Source organism: Pinus tabuliformis, chromosome 7 (assembly GCF_031772625.1).
Source record: "Pinus tabuliformis cultivar Carrire ecotype Pingquan chromosome 7, CPIR1, whole genome shotgun sequence".
In the NCBI taxonomy this organism is placed as follows: domain Eukaryota; kingdom Viridiplantae; phylum Streptophyta; class Pinopsida; order Pinales; family Pinaceae; genus Pinus; species Pinus tabuliformis.
Genome location: NC_142293.1, coordinates 792,533,161 through 792,556,785, shown reverse-complemented (window position 1 = coordinate 792,556,785; position 23,625 = coordinate 792,533,161). Strand labels below are relative to the sequence as shown.

The window sequence follows — 23,625 nt, the reverse complement described above, 5'->3', positions numbered from 1 at the left end:
TGGATTCGCTTCTGATCATTTGATTAAAGCCTTCTGTAGGGTACATAGTCACCCTATCGAAATTCATAAAATCAAAGATTGATCACATCCATGTGACAATCTCCAAGGAAGTCTTTTGTGAACATTATACTATATGATTTATTTCAATGAAAATCCATATATTCTCTCCAATTTAGTTAATTCTTAAACACTGAAAGATAAAGAAATCCTTGAAAAGAATGATTTTGGATTTCCATTACAAAAGAAGTTACCAACTATCCAATAGAAAATAAGTGCCAAGAACAAACCAAATAAATCATATGAGAATGAGTATGTAATTCAACATTCAGTACAAGATGTCTCTTTCTTGTAGCAGTAGTATCACTGTTCAGTACCGTTATTTTTTGGGCTGTAACATTGCAAGTTTATTGTTGGACTATGCAGCATTTCATTCAGGTCATAGGGTAACCGAAGTGTGCTAGCATTCTACTCAGATCATAGTGTAACTGGATTTTCAAAAACATATACCAGAAAAAATATCTGGGAAAAGCATAATAGCATGCATTCCACTAAAACAAAATCTTTATGCAGACATCCAGATAACTTCTTGTCAATCAGAGAACCAAACAACAGTAATCTAAATAACACTAGCCATTCCAAGCTTCTTTATATTAGCTATCTCCTTTGCAGGGTTTAAACCCTTAGGGCAAGCCCGAGTGCAGTTCATAATAGTATGGCAACGGTATAATTTGAACTCATCAGTTACTGCATCTATCCTCTCCTCTGTGTACTCATCACGGCTGTCACTTATCCACCTGCAATTGAAAATGAAATTTACATCATGTGTCTTATTCTTCATCCTATCATCTCCAAACCAGCAGCAAAACCAGGTGCACTTAATCCTTTATGCTAAGCATTTCCTCTGCCATTCCCCTTCCTACTTTTTAGGATATAGTCCAGTTACATGCACTTTCACATAACTAAGAAAACAAACAGTTGATATGCAGGATTTGACCACTTCATAGCTTATGTTCACAGACAGAAGCATTAGAAGAATACAATAAACATTTAATTTATATATCATTTTAAATTGTTCAATCAATCCATTCCATTGTGTCCACGCTCCAAGTTTGCTGTTGGAAACATCAATGTGCAGAATGCATGAATTCATGTTTATAATATATATAGACCTATATTTATACCCATGCATCAGGCACACTTTTGCATTTCACATTAAGCTACAAAGAAACTGAGGGAAATCTTTGACAAACCACTCATCGTTCACTTTGACATAGACAATGACAAATGATAAATCATGTCTATGTCATGTTGCACTTCCTTCACACATGGAGCGATTGTAACTTTGTAAGGTTTTCTAGCCATGAAGTTAATTCATAAAGCAAATTGAACCTTGTACAATTTTTCTCATGAATCTAAGCCAAGTCCTTTGTTCTTATTTCTCAACAAACTTTCAAAGGAAATCTTTCTTCCAATCTTGAACATACAGTTCTGTGGGTTGTTGCCATGTAGTGTCATTATAATATGATGTATTTTTCAAGTTCCCTCTATAGTAGCACATCAGCCTGTGCTCTCTTTCTTCTAAAATGGCAAAATGATGAAACATTTTGTAAGCCTAATTCAATCTTTATAAGATGCTTTAGCTCACATATTCCAGGACATAACCAAATTTCTAATGTACATGTACTTGTGCACCATAGCCATGTCATAAGTTGTGATATCCTCAATTTTGATTTTTTTTATTTAACAGGATTAACTAAGTTTATTGGGGAAGTGCTAAGCATAGCAAAATTTTGTCATCTGAGCATTGGAGACATTTTTGGTTCATGGGACTTAGGAGAAATCAAAAACTTCAATATTAGTGGAATACGGGGGTCACTCCTCATGGAATATGCACCCCTTGGAGGAAAAATCGATTTTGTGGAAAGGAGGTCGAAATATTTGGATGAGGGACCCACAAGGAAAGGTGAGGCAACAATTATAGATAGAGGGTTGAAGGCAGCATTGAGTACCTTTTGATAATTTGACATTTACACATTGTTGCTCTAGTTGTTCAGCTGAGTCACAAGTGTTGTTTAGCACTAGAGGTTTCCAAGGGGAAATCTCACCCTCTTCTTCGGTGGACCACGAGTGCCACCCTAGGGAGGTATTGTCACGACTTTGTGGAGACTTGGGGGACCAGTCTCAAGTGGTACGACTTGCCTTAGCTTCAACCTGGACGCAGAAGAAGAACCACACAGTTCTTGGGTGAAGTGGGGTACTGAAATTAGAGGCTATACCATTACTGGGCAATTCCTTGTCCAAATTGCAGGTGAAGGAAGAGAATTTATGGGAGTTGAGAGTGCCCTTCTCAGCAAGACAAATTTCTTTGGTTGGGCCTGCGTAGACTTGTCCCAGGACTGCGCAGTCATTGGTGGAGCTAATTGTGGGGAGGCTTGAGAGAAGGATTTAGGAGCTGAGCTGCTAGGATTTCATTTGGAGGGCCATTGGAGGAGGATTGTTGTAGTTTGGAGAGCAGAGATTGATAGGAGCAGCCACAGTAACAGAATTTGAATTTGGTGGAGGGCCAAGCTGTGAAGGGTCAAATTTTGAAGTTTGGAACCAAGGGAAACCTTTTTTGGGTTTTTGACAAGGATCTCATATCTAAAATTGCAGAATTTTCTGGGCAGATTTGAGGGGCCAAACAGGGGTCCCAACTCAGCGAGCAGCAAGAGGAGCCAAGGGAAATTTGAGCCGAAATTCCGAAGTCAACATTTGGCCAATTCCTTCGTGGGTTTTCGGTGGAGAGCTCGGAGTGAATTCCCCGGAATTTTCCGAGCATCGGATGAGGCCCTAACAACAGTACTTCACAACCAGCAGCATATTTCTTGACAGTTTCAGTGCAGAGCCAGGGGAGAGCCACATCAGATTTGGGAGGGACTTATTCTTATTCATTTGGGCTTAGCTAGCTTGCCTTGAGCAAGCCCATGTGCACTCTTTCCAGCACCTCATTGTACCCTCTTCATATTATAATAAAATGGCTCAACAAAGCAGTTTTTGGTGCAATTTCATGGACTGATTCATGTGTTTGATTTTCATGGTTTTATGTTTATGTTTGCTTTGTTATTTACTGTAAAGATTCCCTACGAATATTACATAAGTGATTTCAGAGCATTTGATCTTTTAAACCAGAAAGGGAACTCTTCAGGTGGGCACTTGCCTGCATGATGCATAAGATATGAAAACAAGATTCCAAAAATGGATAGAAATATGGACCCTAAAGGAATTTCAGGATTACATCAAGAAGATACCAGTGTGGTCCAGCAGCAAGCAGCAAAGTGATCGGTATTCTATTAAAACAGAGACCAGGTTGAACACCCAAGTGGGTGCAGATGAGGGAGTGCATAGATGTGACAGGAGTAAAAGAATAATCAATGCAGTGAAATAAGTTCCTAGATTGATACTTTGGGTTTTTGTGCCTCAAGATGTTGTCATGACAACTGCAACCAAAAACAAATCAAAAATATCATGAAGCGCTCACTTAAGATGTCTTCCCTAATTTAAAGAAAAAAAAACAATCAGTCTCATTCAAAAGGCAATGCAATTTATCATTCGATAGACTGCCTTTCAGAGAGCCCATATTTTTGGGAGTATTATTTGATTAGCAGAGCAACTATCAAGATTTAACCTATGTAGATTTTGTACAGTTATGCTATAAAGCTCATCAGACTCGGGAACAACTTGGAACTGCAGAAGAGCAACAGTGCAACTCTGGGAAACTTGGCAAATGAGAAAATACCCAAATTTTTCACAGATGTTGCAGGAGCAACAGAATAAGCAGTGTGGTGAAATAACTTCTTAGATTTGTACTTTAGGTCTTTGTGCTTCGAGATGTTTGTCAAACAAATCAAAAGTATTATGACCACATTCTTGGACAATGAAATCACTTTAAGATGAATTCCCTAATTTTTGAAAATAAAAAAGATCAGTCTCATTCACAAGGTAATGCATTTTACAATTGATAGAATACCTTGCAGAGAGCCATAATTTGGCAGTATTATTTGATTAGCAATGCCAGTATCAAGATTTAATCTATGTCGATTGTGTACAGTTATGTTGTATAGCTTATCAGACCCAGGAAGGCCTAGGCACTGCTGAAGAGAAAAAGTGTGACGGGGAAAACTTGGCAAACAAGAAAATAGTAAATAGCCAAATTTTCACCACTCCCCCAACAACCCCCACCCCCCTTCCCCCTCTCCCTGCCAACCCCACCCTACCCCTCAAAATAGAACCCACTATGCCTAGTTTTTGGATCAGACTCCGCAAGTTTTTCCATAACTGCCAAGTCTTCAAAAATTTCACCAATTCATGGTAACTTAACGGTGTTTGGAATTGGAGAGAAAACTCAGCTCATTCAGCTGCAAGCTGAGCTGACTCAATGAGCATTTTGACTAATTCCCAAGTCTTATAACAATTATCATGACCATTCTTTATTCTCAAATGTATTGGTAAGGAGATATTCATCAGCACTATAGATGATTTGGCTTGGTACTGCAAACTCTCAAGAGTGTTTAACTGAAATGTCCTCTGGAGACAAAGGCCAAGACTTTATTTCGAGGGAGCCATTTTATACCAAAACACTTTTTAAGCCTTCATGCCAAATCTTGGCTTTGAAAGTATAAATCTTTGCTTGGAATGTAAATAATGACCTAGACTACAATCATTATTCACATGTTACCATACAAAAATGACAGCTGTATTATTCAAAGATCAGGAACCTAATGGTCATCTCATCTTTCCTCAATGCCTAGACATAGTATCTAGAACAATCTTTAGAAGATAACACATTTAAAATACTCTTTTTCAAAGCTGATCAGTCTTATACAGAATAGAAAAGGCAGAAATAACTATATTTCTACCTTAATAACAAGAAAATTCCTTGACCAAAGCAAGTTTGTGAAAATTGATTTAAGAGGATAATGATTGAAGCGCTTTTGAATGGAACATTAATAAGAGAAAATCAATGAAGATAATCAAGAAGGAAAATGTACCAATCAGCAGCTGCTAGAGAAAACTCTCATTCCCAAGCTTGGCAGGCCAGCAAAGAAACTAAAACAAGGACTTAAATAGGCAAGCTGTCACATTTATTTCAAATAAATCAGTATATCCAATTCACCACCCTACACTAGAAGGACCTGTGAACAGCATGAAATAACTACTACAGATGAATTTGTGACTGGTTTTTTACCATAACAAGGTTTACAGTAAAGAAGATTGATTCTTAACCCTCAAAAATATGAAACAGCAAGGCACCATGACCTATTACTTCAAGAAGTTCAGCCCAGCCAACCTCCTTGTAGAAAATATTTTTCCATGGCATGTTGTTACCATGTATATTGAGGGCTAAAAGAGTCCATTCAGGAATATGTCAAAGCCATGAAATCTGTGCCTATTAAAGAGGCCATTCAATAATCACAGGATTATTCAAAGGTTGCTAGAAGTCGTTTTACAACAAGAGTTTCCTAAAAAATCCCCAAACAATGATCGAAAAACCTAGTTACCCTATTTGCACCACCTTTCGACAATTCAACAGCAGAATGGTGGAGCCTGCTATCATTGATAGTTTATGCACAAAAGAGCTATGTTTTAACTACAAAGCGAAATGGTGTGAGGTACATGAGTGCAAGACACCTGGGAAGCTCCACATGATTAAGATTCTAGAAGAGTATTAAATGGAGGCGGATGGAAATTAAGCAGAGCAAATAGCAGATGGGGAAGAAATTACTAAAATGGATGACAGATATTAGCAAGAGAGTCCAATAGTTTCTGTTGCTACCATGCATGGAATAACAAAATATCGGACCCTGAGAGTAAGGAGCAAGGTCAAGGAGTGGACTGTGGTTGCACTTATCAAATCCAGCGGCACACATAACTTCATAGGTTCCAAGCTAGTAACATCATTTGGGCTGAAAGTTAATCCATTACCAATTTTCTAGCAGCAGTGGCCAATAACACTGATGGTTTGCATAGGGGTCGTTTAAAGTGTGAAATTACAACTTGACAGTTATAAATTAAGTTCTGATTTTATGCCGACCAAATTTCTAGCAGCAGTAGGAAATAACACCTGGATAGTTTGCTTAGGGCTGGTTTAAAGAGTGAAATTACAATGAGTCAAAGAGTCAAAATGTCATCCACAAGACCAAGTCGGCCTATAGAGGCAGCTATTCGACCTCCTAGATAGCTATAAATATGAGTCAACTCGACCACTTGAGGAGCAATTCATTCACTCATCGATCCACATCGATTTCTGTGCAAGAAAAAGAAGAAAATCAGCGAAAGTCAAAGGGGAGAGAGAGCCAAGTCAGAGAAAAATCCAAGTTTTTTGCCCTAATTTATCCACACGTGCAAGATGTTCTGAGGTTTTCCAAGGCTATTACAGGGCCAGAATTCGGCTTTCATTACAGGACTGAAATTTTATGCAGTTTGACCAGAATTTCAGAGGTTTGACCAATGTTGACTTTGACTTGTTAGAGAAGACTTGGAGGAGGGCTGACTTGGGGTCTTTGTGGCAGTCTTGGTCTTGGTCTTGGGTCTTGGATATCTCAATTTGATTTGATTCTATAAGAAGAGGATTTCTTGGGTTTTCCCCCTTATGGGGTTTTTCCCTAGCCTGGAGCCTAATTTTTGTGTCCTTTGTCTCTTTTTTGATCTTCATGTTTTGTACATTTTGGTAATTGCTTGATGAAGAGAATACAAATTTAATAAGAAGCCAACAAAACATTCACAAGTAATTTTCAAGTTAAGAGAAATTGTTAAAATTGGCAACTAGGGCCAACTTCCACCTTAGGACAGCTCATATGATGGAGATGATTATTGCATTGAATTCATCTTGCGGAGAGGTACAATTTTGATATAAAGATCATTTCATTTTGACAAGCAGAAATGGAATTATAAATTTATTTATCTTATGGACAAACTGTCAAGGTCAGCCTCAGTCAAATGTAGGCTCATGAAGCCCAATGGATGTGTCTCCTCACCCTCAACAAATTGTATAAATAGAAGTGACCCTTCTCTCATTTGGACACTCGCTCATCTCATCATATCATCTTCTCTCTCCTCCCTTGATTAGTTCGTACACTTGGAGGCTCTCTCTTCTTCGCGCTTGTGGATGAAACGCTGATTTCTGGATTGGTTTTGGAGGCCAAAATTTCTGTGATTAGGGCAACGTTGACCAGCGTTGACTTGGGCGCTTTGACCAAGTGTTGACTTCTGATTTTGGGCCAGAACTTTGATCTTTCTAGGCCGCATTCTTTGGCACACAAATCGAGGCAATTAGGGACAGTTTGACCATGTTGACTGTAGCATTGACTTTTTGTTTGACAGAAGAAATTACAGCAAGGATTGTTTGGGTTGACCAAACTGTTTTGGGTTGACTTTGACCCTCTCTAGAGGCTTTACTATTCTGCTGTTGACCAAGTTGATTCGAGGTTGATTTGGGGCAGCTTTGACCACATTTGACTTTCTATTTAGGACTGATTTGACTGCTGATTTGGCAGATCTGTTTTGGGCTTGTATTTATGATATTTGTACTCTCTCTCTCTCTCTCTGCTGAACTATTGAAGAATAATAAGAAGATTTGATCAAAGGGTTTCCCCACATTGGGGTTTGTCCCTGGCATCTGCCACATCTTGTGTCCTCTTGTCTTGGCTTGTTTTCTGCATATGATTTTATGTTCTATCTGCATTTACTGTCAATGTTTATAAGTTAATGTGATTGCTACTGGATATAATTGGAATTTGTCATTGGGCTGCTAAAGGAACATTGAAGTAAATTGTCTTAAGCATAGAACATACCATTGTTATCTAAAATTAACATGGTATCAGAGCTAAGGTGAAGACAAAGCCCAAACAAGAGTGAAGCAAAGCAATCACTAAGGGAAGTTGTTGGACAAGGACTTGGAACTAGTTCCAATGACAACTACATATTTCTTCAAATCTGAGGACAAGCTTAAGGACAAATCCGACTATCATGCATGGAAAATGACTTTGGATTTGACTTTGGAAGAAAATGATGCCATGGATTATGTCAAAGGAAGAATAGCGAAGCCCCCTTCAAATGCATATGTTGCTGCTCAAACCAAGTACAAGAAAGGTGAGGTAAAAGCTAAGAAGATTATTGTTGATTCTATTCATAAACCTTTGGTTGCATATATTTCTGATTTGGAAACATCTAAAGGGATGTATGAAAGGCTGGTTGGAATGTTCAAGATGGATAGAGGAGAATCCATCCAATCCTACTTCATGAGGATCACCGAGATCAAGAATGATCTCCTATCTATTGGAAAAGTCAACGGTGATAGGGAATTCACTCTTATTACACTTTGAGGTCTTACAAGAGAATGGGATGTGTTCAACACTACCATCCTCAACAATGACAAGATTCTGGGATTTGAGAAACTATTGCCCAGATGCACTCAAGAAGAAATAAGGATGATGGAAAGAGACAAGCCCTCAAATGGAAACAATCCTACTGCCTTCTCCGCTCATTCTAGAAGAAGGAACAATACTGGTCCAAGGAATCAAGGACAAGGGTTCAAGGAAGGAAGAAAAGGAAGGTGCTTCAATTGTAACAAGTTTGGCCACTTCGCTAGAGAGTGTCCTCACAAGAAGGATACTCCAAGAGATGATGACAACAATAATAACAACAACTTCAAGGGCAATGGCAATCGAAGGAACAACAAGTTCAATAACAAAGGAAAGAGGAATGCTCCTGTTGCTCGAAATGGAGGTGGTCATCCTCCCAAGAAGTCGAGAAACTCCAGGTATGATGAAGCTAATGTTGTAAAGCAAAATGAATTTTATCTTATTTTTGCCCTCTCCATCGCCTCTCCTCCGGATACATTGGACCATTGGTTGATTGATAGTGGTGCCTCAAGGCACTTCATTGGGTACAAAGAAGCTCTCTCAAACTTGGTTGAAAAGAAGACAAATATGGAGATTATACTTGGGGATAATGCCACTTATCCCGTGAAAGGAATTGGGATCATTACTCTTCACTTAAATCAAGGTCAAACCCTTCACCTAGTAGAAGCGCTATATGTACCTGACTTGAAAAAGAACTCGGTTTCTATTTCTATGATGGAAGACAAAGGTTTTAAGGTGTCATTCATTGATGGGAAGGTTCGTCTTTGGCAAAGGAATCCAAGAGATGCATTCACTCTAGGATTCAGGGTTGAAGGTCTCTATTAGGTTGGAGAAAGTCCGTTGGGAGCAATGATTTGTGACCCCTCTTCAATCCGAATTATAGCACCACAGATTTGCTCACCTTCATTTCAAAGCCTTACCCGATATAGGGAAGATGGTCACAGGGATGCCCGAATTCAACTTATTTCATGAAGGTGTTTGTCAGGGATGTGAAGCTGGAAAACATACAAGGGGACCATTCCCCTAAAGTGAAACTCAAACCACTGATATTCTTCAATTGGTCCATTCTGATCTATCAGGTATGTTGTCTGTGACATCTTTGGGTGGATATTTATATTATGTTATTTTTGTGGATGACTTCTCTCACAAGACATGGATCTATTTCTTAAAGAAGAAGAATGAAGTATTCAAATGGTTCCTCTCCTTCAAAGCCTTGGTCGAGAATCAAACAGGGAAGAAGATCAAAATTATGAGGACTGATAATGGGACCGAATATGAGTCTAATGAATTCAAAGACTATTGTAGAGAATACCACCGCATATACTCCTGAATAAAATGGTATTGCCGAAAGGAAGAATCGTACTATCATAGAAGCCACCCGGGCTATGCTTCATGATCAAGGTCTTCCGAAGTTCTTATGGGGAGAAGCTGCCAACACCACTATGTATGTCCAAAACTGATGCCCACATCAAGCTTTGGACTTCAAGACACCGAAGAAGTATTCACTGGTAAGAAACCTGATGTTTCTCATTTTAGAATTTTTGGTTGTCCCATATATTTTCATGTGCTGAAAGAGAAAAGAAACAAACTAGATGCATCTGGGAAGAAAGGAACATTCGTGGGCTACAATGAAACTTCGAAGGCATATAGAATCTATGTGCTTGGTCAAAGGGAAGTGGAATTAAGTCATGATGTCACTTTCGATGAAGATTCTACACTTAGAAAGATTCGAGATCTTCCTATTCCTAGGAAGGCCAATGATGATGTTGATGCAGAAAAGCAGGATGAATCTTCGTCCGATGAACCAATGCCCGATGTTGAAGGTCTGATGGATCCCATTGATCCACCTCCTAGTGAGCCCTCTACTACAAGGAAGAGGTCTTTGTGGCTCAAAGATACTCTTGAAGATGCCGAGAAACACATTGCACAGAGGGGGACATTTCGTGAAAGCAAGAAACCAAATAGGTACCAAGGGTACTTAACTACCATGAGCACCATCGTAAAATCTGAGCCTTGTACATTCGAAGAATTCGTGAAGCAATAGGTTTGGAAGGATGCGATGAACGAGGAATATGAGTCAATCATGAAGAATGATGTCCAGGATGTGGTTCCTAGACCCAAGGATAAGTTTGTGGTTACTTCGAAATGGCTCTACAAGATCAAATAGGGAGTTGGTGGGAGTGTTGAGAAATACAAGGCCAGATTTGTAGCTCGAGGCTTCTCTCAAAAGGAAGGAGTAGACTACAATGAGATATTTGCACCAGTTGCCCGATATACCACCATCCGTTCGATCATAGCCCTTATTGCCTCGCAAGGATGGAACCTTCATCAGATGGATGTCAAAACTGCCTTCTTGCATGGTTCGCTTAAGGAGGAAGTATATGTGGAACAACTCGAAGGGTTCGAGGTTCAAGATCGTGAGACACATGTATGCAAGTTGAAGAAATCCCTCTATGGGTTTGAAGCAAGCCCTTGGGGCTTGGTATGGGAGGATCGATAACTATCTTATGAAGCTGGGATTTATGATAAGTGATGTTGACCCGAACCTTTACTTCAAGGTTGAAAAGGACAGACCTCTCATTCTGGTCCTCTATGTGCATGACCTCTTTCTAACAGGTGATGACCCTCTCATTCATCAATGCAAGAGGGAGTTGGCTTCCGAGTTCGAAATGGAGGACCTGTGAACACGTTGAGTCAATATATGGTTGAGCCTCATCATATTCGTTGGATTGCTGCCAAGAATCTCTAGAGATATCTCCGAGGCACAATCCACTATGGATTGAGATACACTACCCAGGATTTGAGACTACATGGATATATAGATGCTGATTGGGCTGGCAGTGTGGTGGATCGTAAGAGCACGTTTCGGTGCCGCTTCTCTTTGGGGTCTACTTCTATAACTTGGATGAGCAGGAAGTATAAATCGGTTGCACTAAGCATCGCCGAGGCCAAATACATTGCTACGAGTATGGCCTGTTGTGAAGCAGTTTGGTTGAGGAAGCTCTTCAGTGAATTATTTGAGCACGTGCTAGATACCACCATGATCTTTTGCGACAACCAGAGTGGGATTCGTCTATCAGAGAATCTCGTGTTCCACAACCGCTCCAAGCACATTGATATCAAGTACCACTTTATCCGGGATATGGTACAACGGGGAGCAGTTAGGCTCCAACACATCAGAACAGATGAGCAGGTTGCAGATATTCTCACGAAGCCTCTCGGGAAGGTCAAATTCTTAACCTTCCGAGAGAGACTTGGAGTCGTGGAACGACCCTCTTATGAGGATCCCATATGAGTTGACCACAGAGCTCTGGGATCTCCTCGGGCCGTCATGTACTTCTTGGAGTTAGCTATGAGCGACCATAAGTTGAGTGGCTCACCTTCCCCTAGTGGTGCGCTGGATACAGGGTGAGTGGTTCACCTTCCCCTTTGATACCCCATTATGGTTGACATGTGTGTAGGGTGAGTGGTTCAACTTCCCCTACCCGAACACATGTCTGTAGGGCGAGTGGTTCACCTTCCCCTATGATTGACATATGCTTATGATGAGTGGTTCACCTTCTCCTATGGCATATGAGCCGGATGAGTGGTTCACCTTCTCCTGTTGTTGCTCCGACACACGTCCTACCCATAGAGTTTGGGACTCATGGGAAGTACCTCTCATCTGGCCAATGAGTTGGGAAAAGTTGGTTAGGGACCATAGCACTAACAATGGACGCATCATGTATTGTCGTACTCCCTATGACTAGGATGCATGGTGTTCAACAACTTGATCTGGGATCAAGGACTGTCTTTAGTCAGTGGAGAGTGGTATGATACACTATCAATCACTTCTTCTTCATTATTACTTTATGGTTCAGCAGGGCAGAGCAACGCAGGGGAGTGATGGCAGGGATCGTTCAGGATGACGGGTTGACATGATGATGGATTGACAAGTGGAATATTCCATAGTTGAGAGGGAGTGTTAAAATTGGCAATTAAGGTCAACTTCCACCTTAGGACAGCTCATATGATGGAGATGATTATTGCATTGGATTGCTCTTTCGAAGAGGTACAATTTTGATATAAAGATCATCTCATTTTGACAAGCAAAAATGGAATTATGAATTTATTTCTCTAATGGAAAAATTGTCAAGGTCGGCCTCAGTCAAATGTAGGCTCATGAAGCCCAATGGATGTGTCTCTAAACCCTCGACGAATTGTATAAATAGAAGTGACCCTTCTCTCATTTGGACACTCACTCATCTCGTCATATGATCTTCTCTCCTCTCTTGATTGGTTCGTACACTTGGAGGCTCTCATTTCTTCACGCGTGTGGATGAAACGCTGATTTCTGGATTGGTTTTGGAGGCCGAAATTTATATAATTAGGGCAACGTTGACCAGTGTTGACTTGGGCACTTTAACCAAGCATTGACTTCTGATTTTGGGCTAGAACTTTGATCTTTTTAGACCGCATTCTTTGGCATGCAAATCGAGGCAATTAGGTATAGTTTGACCATGTTGACTGCAGCATTGACTTTCTGTTTGACAACAGAGATTACAGCAAGGATTGTTTGGGTTGACCGAGCTATTTTGGGTTGACTTTGACCCTCTCTAGAGATCGTACTATTCTTCTGTTGACCGAGCTAATTAGAGGTTGATTTGGGGCAGCTTTGACCATTGTTGACTTACTGGTTAGGGCTGATTTGACTGTTGATTTGACAGATCTGTTTTGGGCTTGTATTTATGATATTTGTGTTGATTTGGGGTAGCATCAGATGTGCTCTAGTCATGAAAATTGGTGGAGAGGCTAAAGCACATGAGATCTCCAAAACCCAGAAATGGTTTGGACAAATTGTACTCAGTTTGGGAGATATTAAAATAATTAATATTTTTAATGGAGTTCCTAAGTTTAAACTTAGGAAAAATAAAATATTAATGGGTATTAATATAAAACTGGGTTAGAAGGTTCCAAAAGTCATGGATCAAGCCAAATCTAATCTTAGTCATCAATTAGAGATTTAATCTCAGTCGTTGAAGGACCAACGAGAAAAGTATAAGAAGAGGTTTGAGGGTTAGTTGGAAAATACACACCAGAGTGATCAGTCATTCATTTTGCTAGAGCCAGGTTGCTAAGCAAAGTTGAATTAGTGATCAGCAGCAAGGGAAGTGAGTACTGGGCAGAGAGGCAGAGACAGTACTGAGAGACCAACGCAGAAGCAGGGAGAGCGAGAGCAGCAGCGAATTCAGGCTACGCAGAGCCCAGCAGAGACAACGCTGAGACCAGAGGGACTGCATCATCCACCCAGAGGCTGCTGGAGTGACACAGAGGGTCCCAGAGGCTGCGCAATGCCTCAGAGGGCTGACGCGGAGGGTCCTGGGGCTGATGCAGAGGCCAGAAGGGTCAGCGCTGAGCTTCAATTGTGTCGGAGAGGGTTTCGTGGGACAGGTTTTCTGAATACCTATTTCCGAATATAGAGTTATTGTTGCCGTGTATTTTTCTCTATCGGGTGAGCCAGTTAGGCCCCCAGTTGTATTAAAGAAATACTGCATAATAATAAACCCTCAAAATAGCTGCACCGGTTTTCCCGCATTAGGTTTTTCCGAGGACATTTGTCCAAAAATAACGGTGTCACTTGTGTGCTTGTTTTCTTTCAGTTGATGATCTATAGATGTTGAGACTGTACTTTGTGTTTATTTTCAGTATTTACATGGTTAAATAACTTGTTAAGTAATTAAAAAAGTAGGTGAAATAAAACAAATAGTGCAGGAAGAATGTTTAACGGCTTAGAATTAGAAATTATAACATGGTATCAGAGCGTGGTTGCAGATCACCGCAGAGCTGAAGGCATCAGCTAAGCAAAGCATTTGCACCAGAATCAGTTGTCCCAAGTGACAATAGTTGATCCTTGTAGAAGCAACAGAGGAAGGGTTTGTAGGTTTTAACCCTGTACAGAAATTACCTGCATACGAATTCTTAAACAAAGAAAATAAACAATGCGAGAGCATAACCCATAAAACACATATGCACAGAGATTTTTCCCTGGATCCCAAAACCGGGACTACCAGCTTGATTTTTCATTATATTCCTTTCAATGTTACAATACATATTTATACATGCCGAAGCATCCAATACCATGGACCGAAAACCATCGCGTCCAAAAAACATGTGCAAAAATCATGCACAAAACCATAGGTGGGTCCGCCCAACCTAACATATGGTCCAAAACCAAAATTTTCCGGGGCGCTGCCCCGGACCCCATAAAGTGGGGTTACGTGTGCCCTTCAAACCCCCTATTAACTATGTGGAAAGAATATAACACAACCCAACAATGACGCAGAGGGACTACGTCATCAATCCGGGCCAGAGAGAGGCCAGCGCAGAGGCTGAGAAGGATAGAGAGAGGCTCATGTAGAGCCACACAGAGACCAAGAGGATTGACGCAGTGGCTGAAGGAGCTATTTTTGTTGTAGCTGGGATTGTGCAGAGCCTAGAGGCCTAGTCCTTCAGTTGCTAGGGCGAAGGAAGCTGTGGGCAGTTTGCGGGAGCAAAGCTGGTGGGGTATTGTGGTTAGAACAACACCTAACAGGGCAAGACCAAGGTAGAGGAAGTTGTTGCCAAGGCAGATTTCTAGCCAAGGTATCTGGATTAGTGTTGCAGTTGCACAGAGGATTGGAGAGGGGCAACTTGACGGTTAGCAGAAGGATTTCTAAGAGGGAAATCGGGACTCAGAGGGAGTCCAGAAGAGAACTTCCAGATGAGAAGTAGAGAGACTCGGAGGAGTCGAACCAAGAACTTCCAAACAAGAAGTAGAGAGACTCAGCAAGAGTCGAACCGAGAACTTCCAGACGGGAAGTAGAGAGACTCAACAAGAGTTGAACCAAGAACTTCCAGGCGGGAAGTAGAGAGACTCGGAGGAGTCGACAGAGAAGAGCAGAGAGATGGCCGTGAATGGGCTGAGAGATCAGGACAGGTTGGACGGAGCGTCCAACTTTGTGGTTTGGAAGGCCAGGATCTTGTCCATTCTAGACAGACATCGTATCAAGGGCTTCGCCTTGAGAGTAATGGCTATCCCAGTTGACCTGATAGCTAATGAAAGGTACGAGGAGGCAATGGCTAAGGCAAAGTGCATCATCCCTGATGGGGTCAAGGATCTGTTAAATTTGGACAACTAGGTCCAAACTCCATGTTCTGATGCTCAGATTAAGAGGCTAATATTTTTGTTGGATTCCTCTTTCTGAGAGGTGTAAAATCCATATAAAAATAGTCTTAATCCGATGAGCAGAACTTATATTTTGAATTTATTATTCTTAATAAATTATATGTGCAAAGGTCAGCCTGTTTTGTAATGTAGGCTCACATGCCCAACAGATGTGTCACACACCCTCATTGATGGATATATATATACAGGAAAAGTTGGAGAGAATTTGATCACAAAAACAACTCACATCTTCCTCTCTCATCCTAAAAAGTACGAGCTACCTGGAGGGCGAATTTCAGCCACACGTGGGAAGGACGAAGAGGATTTTTCTGCTGCTAGGGTTTCGCAGAAAGTTTGACCAGCGTTGACTTTGGTCAACGCTTGGTCCAAACAAGCTGAAAACTTGTGGGAGGTTCGATTTTTGAAGGCCATACTACCTGGCACAAAAATCGAGGTCAAAGGGTTGACCGTTTTGCTGCTGCGTTGACTTTTAGCTTGCTGCCCCTGCGTTGACTTTTCAGGACAGCGTTGACTTTTGTAGAACTGACTTGGGTTGACTCATCTACTGGTTGGAGGGTTGTTGTGACACATGCTGGGCTGGCTGACCAAAGGAGACTTTGCTAGTTGAAGCATCCTGTTGACCGCCGAAACAAACACATACATTTTTCTTGTTTCTGATTTGTCTTCTGTAAGATCTGCTTATATGTTCTATCTGCATTTTGCTTATCTACTTGTATGATTGCTGTGAGAAAAGTGAAATTGCTCTTAGCATAGAACATCTACAAAACTTTACATGGTATCAGAGCTGAGGTGAAGACAAACTCTATCTATAGCAATCATCATCGAAGGAAATGGATTCCTCTAAGCTTGAATTCAGGGAGAATGACAAGCTGACTGGAAGTGATGACTTCCATGCCTGGAAGATGTTATTAGATCTCAAATTAGAAGATCATGATCTCCTAGATCATGTGACAGGGAAGATTCAAGAACCTCCATCAAATGCCTCTGCTGCTGTTAAACACAAGTATAAGAAGGGAGAAATCAGAGCAAAACTGTTGATCAGGGAATCCATAAATAAGAGTCTGGTTGCCTACATATCTGAACTAGGCACATCCAAGGAGATGTATGACAAACTGATACTTATGTTCCGAGTAAACAATGTGAACCAAGTGCTATTCCTCAAGAACAAGTTGAAGAATATGAAGAAGGGCCGAGACGAGTCTATTCAAACTTTCTTTATGAAGTTGACCGAAACCAGGAACAATCTGCTAGCTATTGGGGAGACAATAGCTGATCGTGAGATGGTTCTCACCGCACTTGGAGGACTTCCATATGAATGGCAAGTATTCACAACTACCATTCTCAACAATAATACCATCCCTAACTTTGATGAACTTCTGTCTAGATGTATGCAAGAAGAAACAAGGATGAAGGAATTTGATAATGAAAGAAATGCTGTCTATGTTGCTCATTCCCGAAAGAAGAACTCTGGTGGTTCCAAGGACAAAGGAAGGTCTAAGACTCAAAAGAAGAAGGGTAAATGTTTCACCTGCCATAGGACTGGACACTATGCTAGAGAATGCCCCTTCCAGAAGAATTCTCCCGATAGTGACGACAACAACAACAACCGAAGGAATGGGAATCAAAGAAATGACAAATCCAAAGGAAAGAGGAAGGCTCACTTTGAAGGAAACCATCCACCTTCTAAAAGGACCAGAAATACCAGGTATGAGGAGTCTAATGTTGTTGATAAAAGAAATGAGTATATTCTAATATCTGCTCTCTCAGCTGCATCTCCGCCCGACACTATGGATGTCTGGCTAATCGATAGTGGTGCCTCAAGACACATCACCGGATTCAAGGAAGCACTTTCTAACATGGTTGAAAGGGATACTAATCTAGAAATTACCCTTGGGGATAATGCCACTTATCCTGTGAAAGGGACCGGGACTGTGACCCTCCACTTGTCTCAAGGACAAGTCCTCCATCTACAAGATGTACTCTATGTACCCAAATTGAAGAAGAACCTTGTGTCTGTATCTGCCATGGAAGACAAAGGATTCAATGTAACTTTCTCTGATGGAAAGGTACTCATGTGGAAGAAGAGCTTCAAGGAAGCTATCTCAAATGGTTTTAGAGTTGGTACACTCTACCAGGTTGGAGGGAGTCCGTTGGGAGCTATGACTTGTGATACTATCCGTCAAACCGAACTATGGCACCGAAGATTTGGACACCTTCATTACAAGGCTCTTCCCGAAGCAAGGAAGGTGGTGACAGGGATGCCTGATTTTGGAAATAATCATAAAGGTGTATGTAAGGGCTGTGCTGAAGGAAAACATACAAGGGGACCTTTCCCCTCAAGTGTCACAAAGACATCTGAGATATTGCAACTGGTCCATTCTGATCTTTCCGGTATGTTCCCTGTAACATCCCTGGGGGGATGTTCTTACTATATGACATTTACTGATGACTTCTCTCGCAAAACCTGGATATACTTCTTGAAGAAGAAGGATGAGGCTTTCATGTGGTTCCATACCTTCAAAGCCTTGGTGGAAAATATGACCGGAAAGAAGATCAAGATTTTGAGGACTGACAATGGCACTGAATATGAGTCAAATGAGTTCAAAGACTTTTGCAGAGAAGCTGGCATTAAGAGGGAGACTACCACTGCATATACTCCTGAGCAGAATGGTGTTGCTGAACGCAAGAATAGGACTATTGTGGAAGCTGCCCGTGCCATGCTATGTGACCAGGGTCTTCCAAAGTTTCTGTGGGGAGAAGCTGCAAATACTGTTGTGTACATTCAAAACCGATGCCCTCATTCCGCTTTGGACTCCAAAACTCCCGAAGAGGTTTTCTCTGGTAAGAAACCTGATGTCTCACATTTTAGAATTTTTGGATGTCCTGTCTATTTTCATGTGCCGAAAGAAAAGAGAAGTAAGCTGGACGCTACTGGGAAGAAAGGAATGTTTGTGGGCTACAGTGAGACTTCTAAGGCATATAGAGTCTATGTACCTGGTCAAAGGGAAGTAGAGATAAGCCATGATGTCACTTTTGACGAAGATGCTTCCCTGAAGAAAGTAGTAGATCTTCCTAGATCTGAAGAAAACCATGAAGAAAGACCTGGAAATCTGGAAGAACCCCAGGATGAGACTATGCCTGATGTTGAAGAGCCAATGGACCCTATTGATCCTTCCCCTTCTCTAGGAAAGAGGCCATCATGGCTCAGGGACACCCTCGAAGATGCTGAGGGTCATGCTGCCCCAAGGGGAACATTCCGAGAAAGCAAGAAGCCGTGTAGATACCAAGGGTATCTAGCTGCCATGAGTACTATTATACAATCTGAACCTGGATCTTTTGAAGAAGCCATCAAGCATCAAGTCTGGAAGGATGCTATGCATGAAGAATATGAGGCTATTATGAAGAATGATGTCTGGGATGTGGTCCCGAGACCGAAGGACAAATCTGTTGTCACCGCTAAATGGCTCTACAAGATTAAACATGGATCTTATGGGAGTGCTGAAAAGTTTAAGGCAAGATTTATTGCCCGTGGCTTCTCTCAAAAGGAAGGAATTGACTATGACGATATATTTGCACCTGTGGCTCGATATACCACCATCTGATCCATCATAGCCCTTGCTGCTACGCAAGGATGGAGTCTTCATCAGATGGATGTCAAGACTGCTTTTCTGCATGGTGCAATAAAGGAAGAGGTGTATGTAGAACAACCTCTGGGATTTGAAGTTCAAGATCGAGACACTTATGTCTGCAGGTTGAAGAAAGCCCTCTATGGGTTAAAGCAAGCACCCAGAGCTTGGTATGAGAGGATGGATAGTTACTTGATGAAGCTGGGCTTCACTCGAAGCAATGCTGATCCAAACCTTTACTTTAAGGTTGAGGAAGGAAAGCCTCTCATTCTAGTGCTGTATGTGGACGACCTCTTCCTGACAGGTGATGACCCTCTCATTCATCAATGTAAGAGGGAGCTTGCTGCTGAGTTCGAGATTAAAGACCTAGGACTGATACACTATTTCCTAGGCCTGGAGGTATGGCAGAGACCTGGAGAGATTTTCCTTTCTCAAGGAAAGTATATTGTGAAGCTTCTGGAAAGATTTGGGATGGTGGACTGTTAGTCCGTGTCGACACCAATGGAACTCAACTTTAAGAAGTTGAGTGGCAGCGCTGCAGGGCCTATCTTGGCCAATCCTACTGAGTATCGTCAACTCATAGGAGCTTTGATGTTCTTAGTGAACACCCATCTGGACATATGTTTTGCAGTGAATACTTTGAGTCAACAGATGGTTGAGCCTCATCATTTTCACTGGGTTGGTGCCAAGAATCTTTTGAGATATCTTCGGGGCACGATAAACCATGGGCTGAGATACACTGTCGGGAGTGTGATACTCCGGGGATATACTGATGCCGATTGGGCTGGCAGTGTGGTGGATCGTAAGAGCACATCTGGATGCTGTTTCAATCTTGGTTCTGCTTCGATCTCATGGATGAGCAGGAAGCAGAAGTCGGTGGCTTTGAGCACCGCGGAGGCCGAATACATTGCTGCTAGTATGGCCTGTTGTGAAGCAGTTTGGTTGAGGAAGCTCTTTAGTGAGCTGTTCCAACATGTGCTAGATACCACTGTAATACTCTGTGATAATCAGAGTGGGATTCGTATGACTGAGAATCATGTGTTCCACGACCGATCCAAGCATATTGATATCAGGTACCACTTTATCCGGGATATGGTACAGTGAGGCGCCGTAAGGCTCGATCATATAGGAACTGATGAGCAGGTCACGGATATTCTCACTAAGCCCCTGGGGAAGGTCAAGTTCCTAACCTTCCGTGAGAGTCTTGGTGTCGTGGAAAGACCCTATGATGTGGGTCCTGTTGGACAATGAGCTCTGGGAGCTCTGGGGGGCTTTGGGGATAGCTTCTCGGAGCTATAAGCACTCATAATGCTTCTGCCCCACCCTTGTGATTATTGAGCTGGTTCGCCACTCATTTAATCTGTGCCCCGTATGCATCCTACCCATTGAGTTCAGGGCTCATGGGAAGTACCTCTCATTTGGCCAATGAGGTGTGGAAAAGCTAGAGACTATTAGCAAAGACTGATGGACGCATCAGAGATTGCCGTACTCTCTATCTAGGATGGCATGGTCCAACCACTTGATCTGGGATCAAGATTTGTGAGGTCTGGGACCTCTGGACTGATTATGTCAGTCGGGGAATGATGTCTTTGTGACTGACCCACTTCTGTTCTGAAATAAAGAAGCCAGCAAAGCAAGTTTCGGTGGGATGACTCACGATGTTAATTGCACTAATAGATGGAGTTCTCCCTAGTTGAGAGGGAGTGTTAAATTTGGACAACTAGGTCCAAACTCCATGTTCTGATGCTCAGATTAAGAGGCTAATATTTTTGTTGGATTCCTCTTTCTGAGAGGTGTAAAATCCATATAAAAATAGTCTTAATCCGATGAGCAGAACTTATATTTTGAATTTATTATTCTTAATAAATTATATGTGCAAAGGTCAGCCTGTTTTGTAATGTAGGCTCACATGCCCAACAGATGTGTCACACACCCTCATTGATGGATATATATATACAGGAAAAGTTGGAGAGAATTTGATCACAAAAACAACTCACATCTTCCTCTCTCATCCTAAAAAGTACGAGCTACCTGGAGGGCGAATTTCAGCCACACGTGGGAAGGACGAAGAGGATTTTTCTGCTGCTAGGGTTTCTGCTGCTAGGGTTTCGCAGAAGTTTGACCAGCGTTGACTTTGGTCAACGCTTGGTCCAAACAAGCTGAAAACTTGTGGGAGGTTCGATTTTTGAAGGCCATACTACCTGGCACAAAAATCGAGGTCAAAGGGTTGACCGTTTTGCTGCTGCGTTGACTTTTAGCTTGCTGCCCCTGCGTTGACTTTTGTAGAACTGACTTGGGTTGACTCATCTACTGGTTGGAGGGTTGTTGTGACACATGCTGGGCTGGCTGACCAAAGGAGACTTTGCTGGTTGAAGCATCCTGTTGACCGCCGAAACAAACACATACATTTTTCTTGTTTCTGATTTGTCTTCTGTAAGATCTGCTTATATGTTCTATCTGCATTTTGCTTATCTACTTGTATGATTGCTGTGAGAAAATTGAAATTGCTCTTAGCATAGAACATCTACAAAACTTTACAATGTGGCCCACCACATTCCCGAGAAGGAAATGGCAAAGGAGATGTGGGACACTTTGAAGACATTGTACCAACATACTTCCGTGCAAAGAAAGATGCTCTTGGAGAATCAGCTAAGGTCATACCAGATGCAAAAGGGAGAGCAGATAGATCTCTTCCTCGATCGGTTGAAGGAGATCCGGGACCAACTGACTTCCATAGGGGCCATGCCGGATCAGGAGTTGATGGTGAGGACCGCACTTAACGCAGTCTCCGAGGAGTGGGAGACATTTGTCCAGAGCATACTGGGCAGGGCGAGTCTTCCAGATTGGGAAGAATTGTGGGCGGCTCTTCGTCAAGAAGAGATCAGATGGCTGACCAAGACGGGAAGTAGCAGCAAAGGGGTCAGGATCAAGAAGGAAGAGGAAGAGGATGCGGCTCTAGCATCTGCGGGAAAGCAAGAGAAGAGGAAGGACCTCTCGAAGGTCAAGTGCTTTCATTGTGGGGAACTAGGTCATTATGCGAACCAGTGTCCGAGGAAGAAGAGTAAGGGAGAGGCTTCTGACTCGAAGGCAGTGCCAGTGAGGACGGAGAAAGAAGTCGAGGAGGATGACAATTGTGCCATGAGTGCTCATGTGCCACTTGAGAATAAGTGGGGAGACATCGCGCTGTAGTCAGGAGGACTACAGGCGATGAGGGACAGGATCCTTGAGGTACCTAACCTCTTGGATTATACCTTGCTACGGGAGCCCCGAAGAGGAGTAGCAAGACTGGCGGATGTCAGTAGAGACAGATGTGTATGAAGTGGCGGAAAGTGCTACAGTGCAGGAGTCCCCAAGCAGCACGAGGCTAGCAGGCTGCGACAATGTGAGAGGCACGGGAGTGTTGCACCAGTGCAGGATGGCACAGAGAGGTGTGCAACGGTGCGAGATGCAAGGAGTTGTTGCAGCAGAGCAGAGGCCAGTAGAGGGAGCACTTGTTAGCGGCAGAGAGAACTTCAGCATCGAGAGTGTTTCTAGCCTAACAGGGATGTCAGAAGTTGGGTGGATCAGTTACTTCTCAGTAACTGAGTTGCAGTGCAGTAGAAGTATGCAGTAGAACGATGCAACATGATGAGAGGGGGATGCAGTGCAGATGCAGTGCTGGGAGGATGGACCAACAACAGCATGGATGCAGAGGGAGTTGCCGTACAGATGCAGCAGTGGCAATGGCAGAGCCATGGGCAGCAATACAGGATGCAGCAGTGCAGAGGATGTTGGGCAAGGAGGCCTAGCATTAGCACAAGTACTGGTGCCAGATAATCAGAGTGATGCTCAAATGAGGAGTGTTGCACTAGTGTAGGATGGTACAGAGAGGTGTGCAACGGTGCGAGATGCAGGGAGTTGTTGCAGCAACGCAGAGGCCAGTAAAGGGAGCACTTGTTAGCGGCAGAGAGAGCTTCAGCATCAGGAGTGTTTCTACCCTGATAGGGATGTCAGAAGTTGGGTGGATCAGTTACTTACTTCTCAGTAATTGAGTTGTAGTGCAGTAGCACAATGCAGCATAATGAGAGGGGGATGGAGCAGATGCAGTGCTGGGAGGATGGACCAGCAGCAGCACGAATGCAGAGGGAGTTGTTGTACGGATGCAGCAGTGGCAGTGGCAAAGCCATGGGCAACAGTACAGGATGCAACAATGCAGATGATGTTGGGCGTGGAGGCCTAGCATCAGCACAGGTACTGGTCCCAGGTAATCAGAGTGATACTCAGTGAGGAGTATTAATAGAACACAATACTCGCTAAGAGGTAGTGTTGATTTTGGGTAGCATCAGATGTGCTCTAGCCATGAAAATTGGTGGAGAGGCTAAAGCACATGAGATCTCCAAGACCCAGAAATGGTTTG

At 42.4% G+C, this 23,625-nt stretch overlaps 1 protein-coding gene across 1 annotated transcript in view; it reads right to left on the bottom strand.

The window, feature by feature from the left end:
- Positions 1-291: 291 nt before the first annotated feature.
- Positions 292-23,625, bottom strand: part of LOC149249953 (succinate dehydrogenase [ubiquinone] iron-sulfur subunit 1, mitochondrial-like) — a 45,349-nt gene continuing 22,015 nt past the window's right edge. Inside the window, exon 2 of the mRNA XM_089458861.1 lies at positions 292-794. Within this exon, the coding sequence (XP_089314987.1) occupies positions 617-794 (178 nt within the window). The 3' untranslated portion in view covers positions 292-616. The remainder of the gene's footprint in view (positions 795-23,625) is intronic.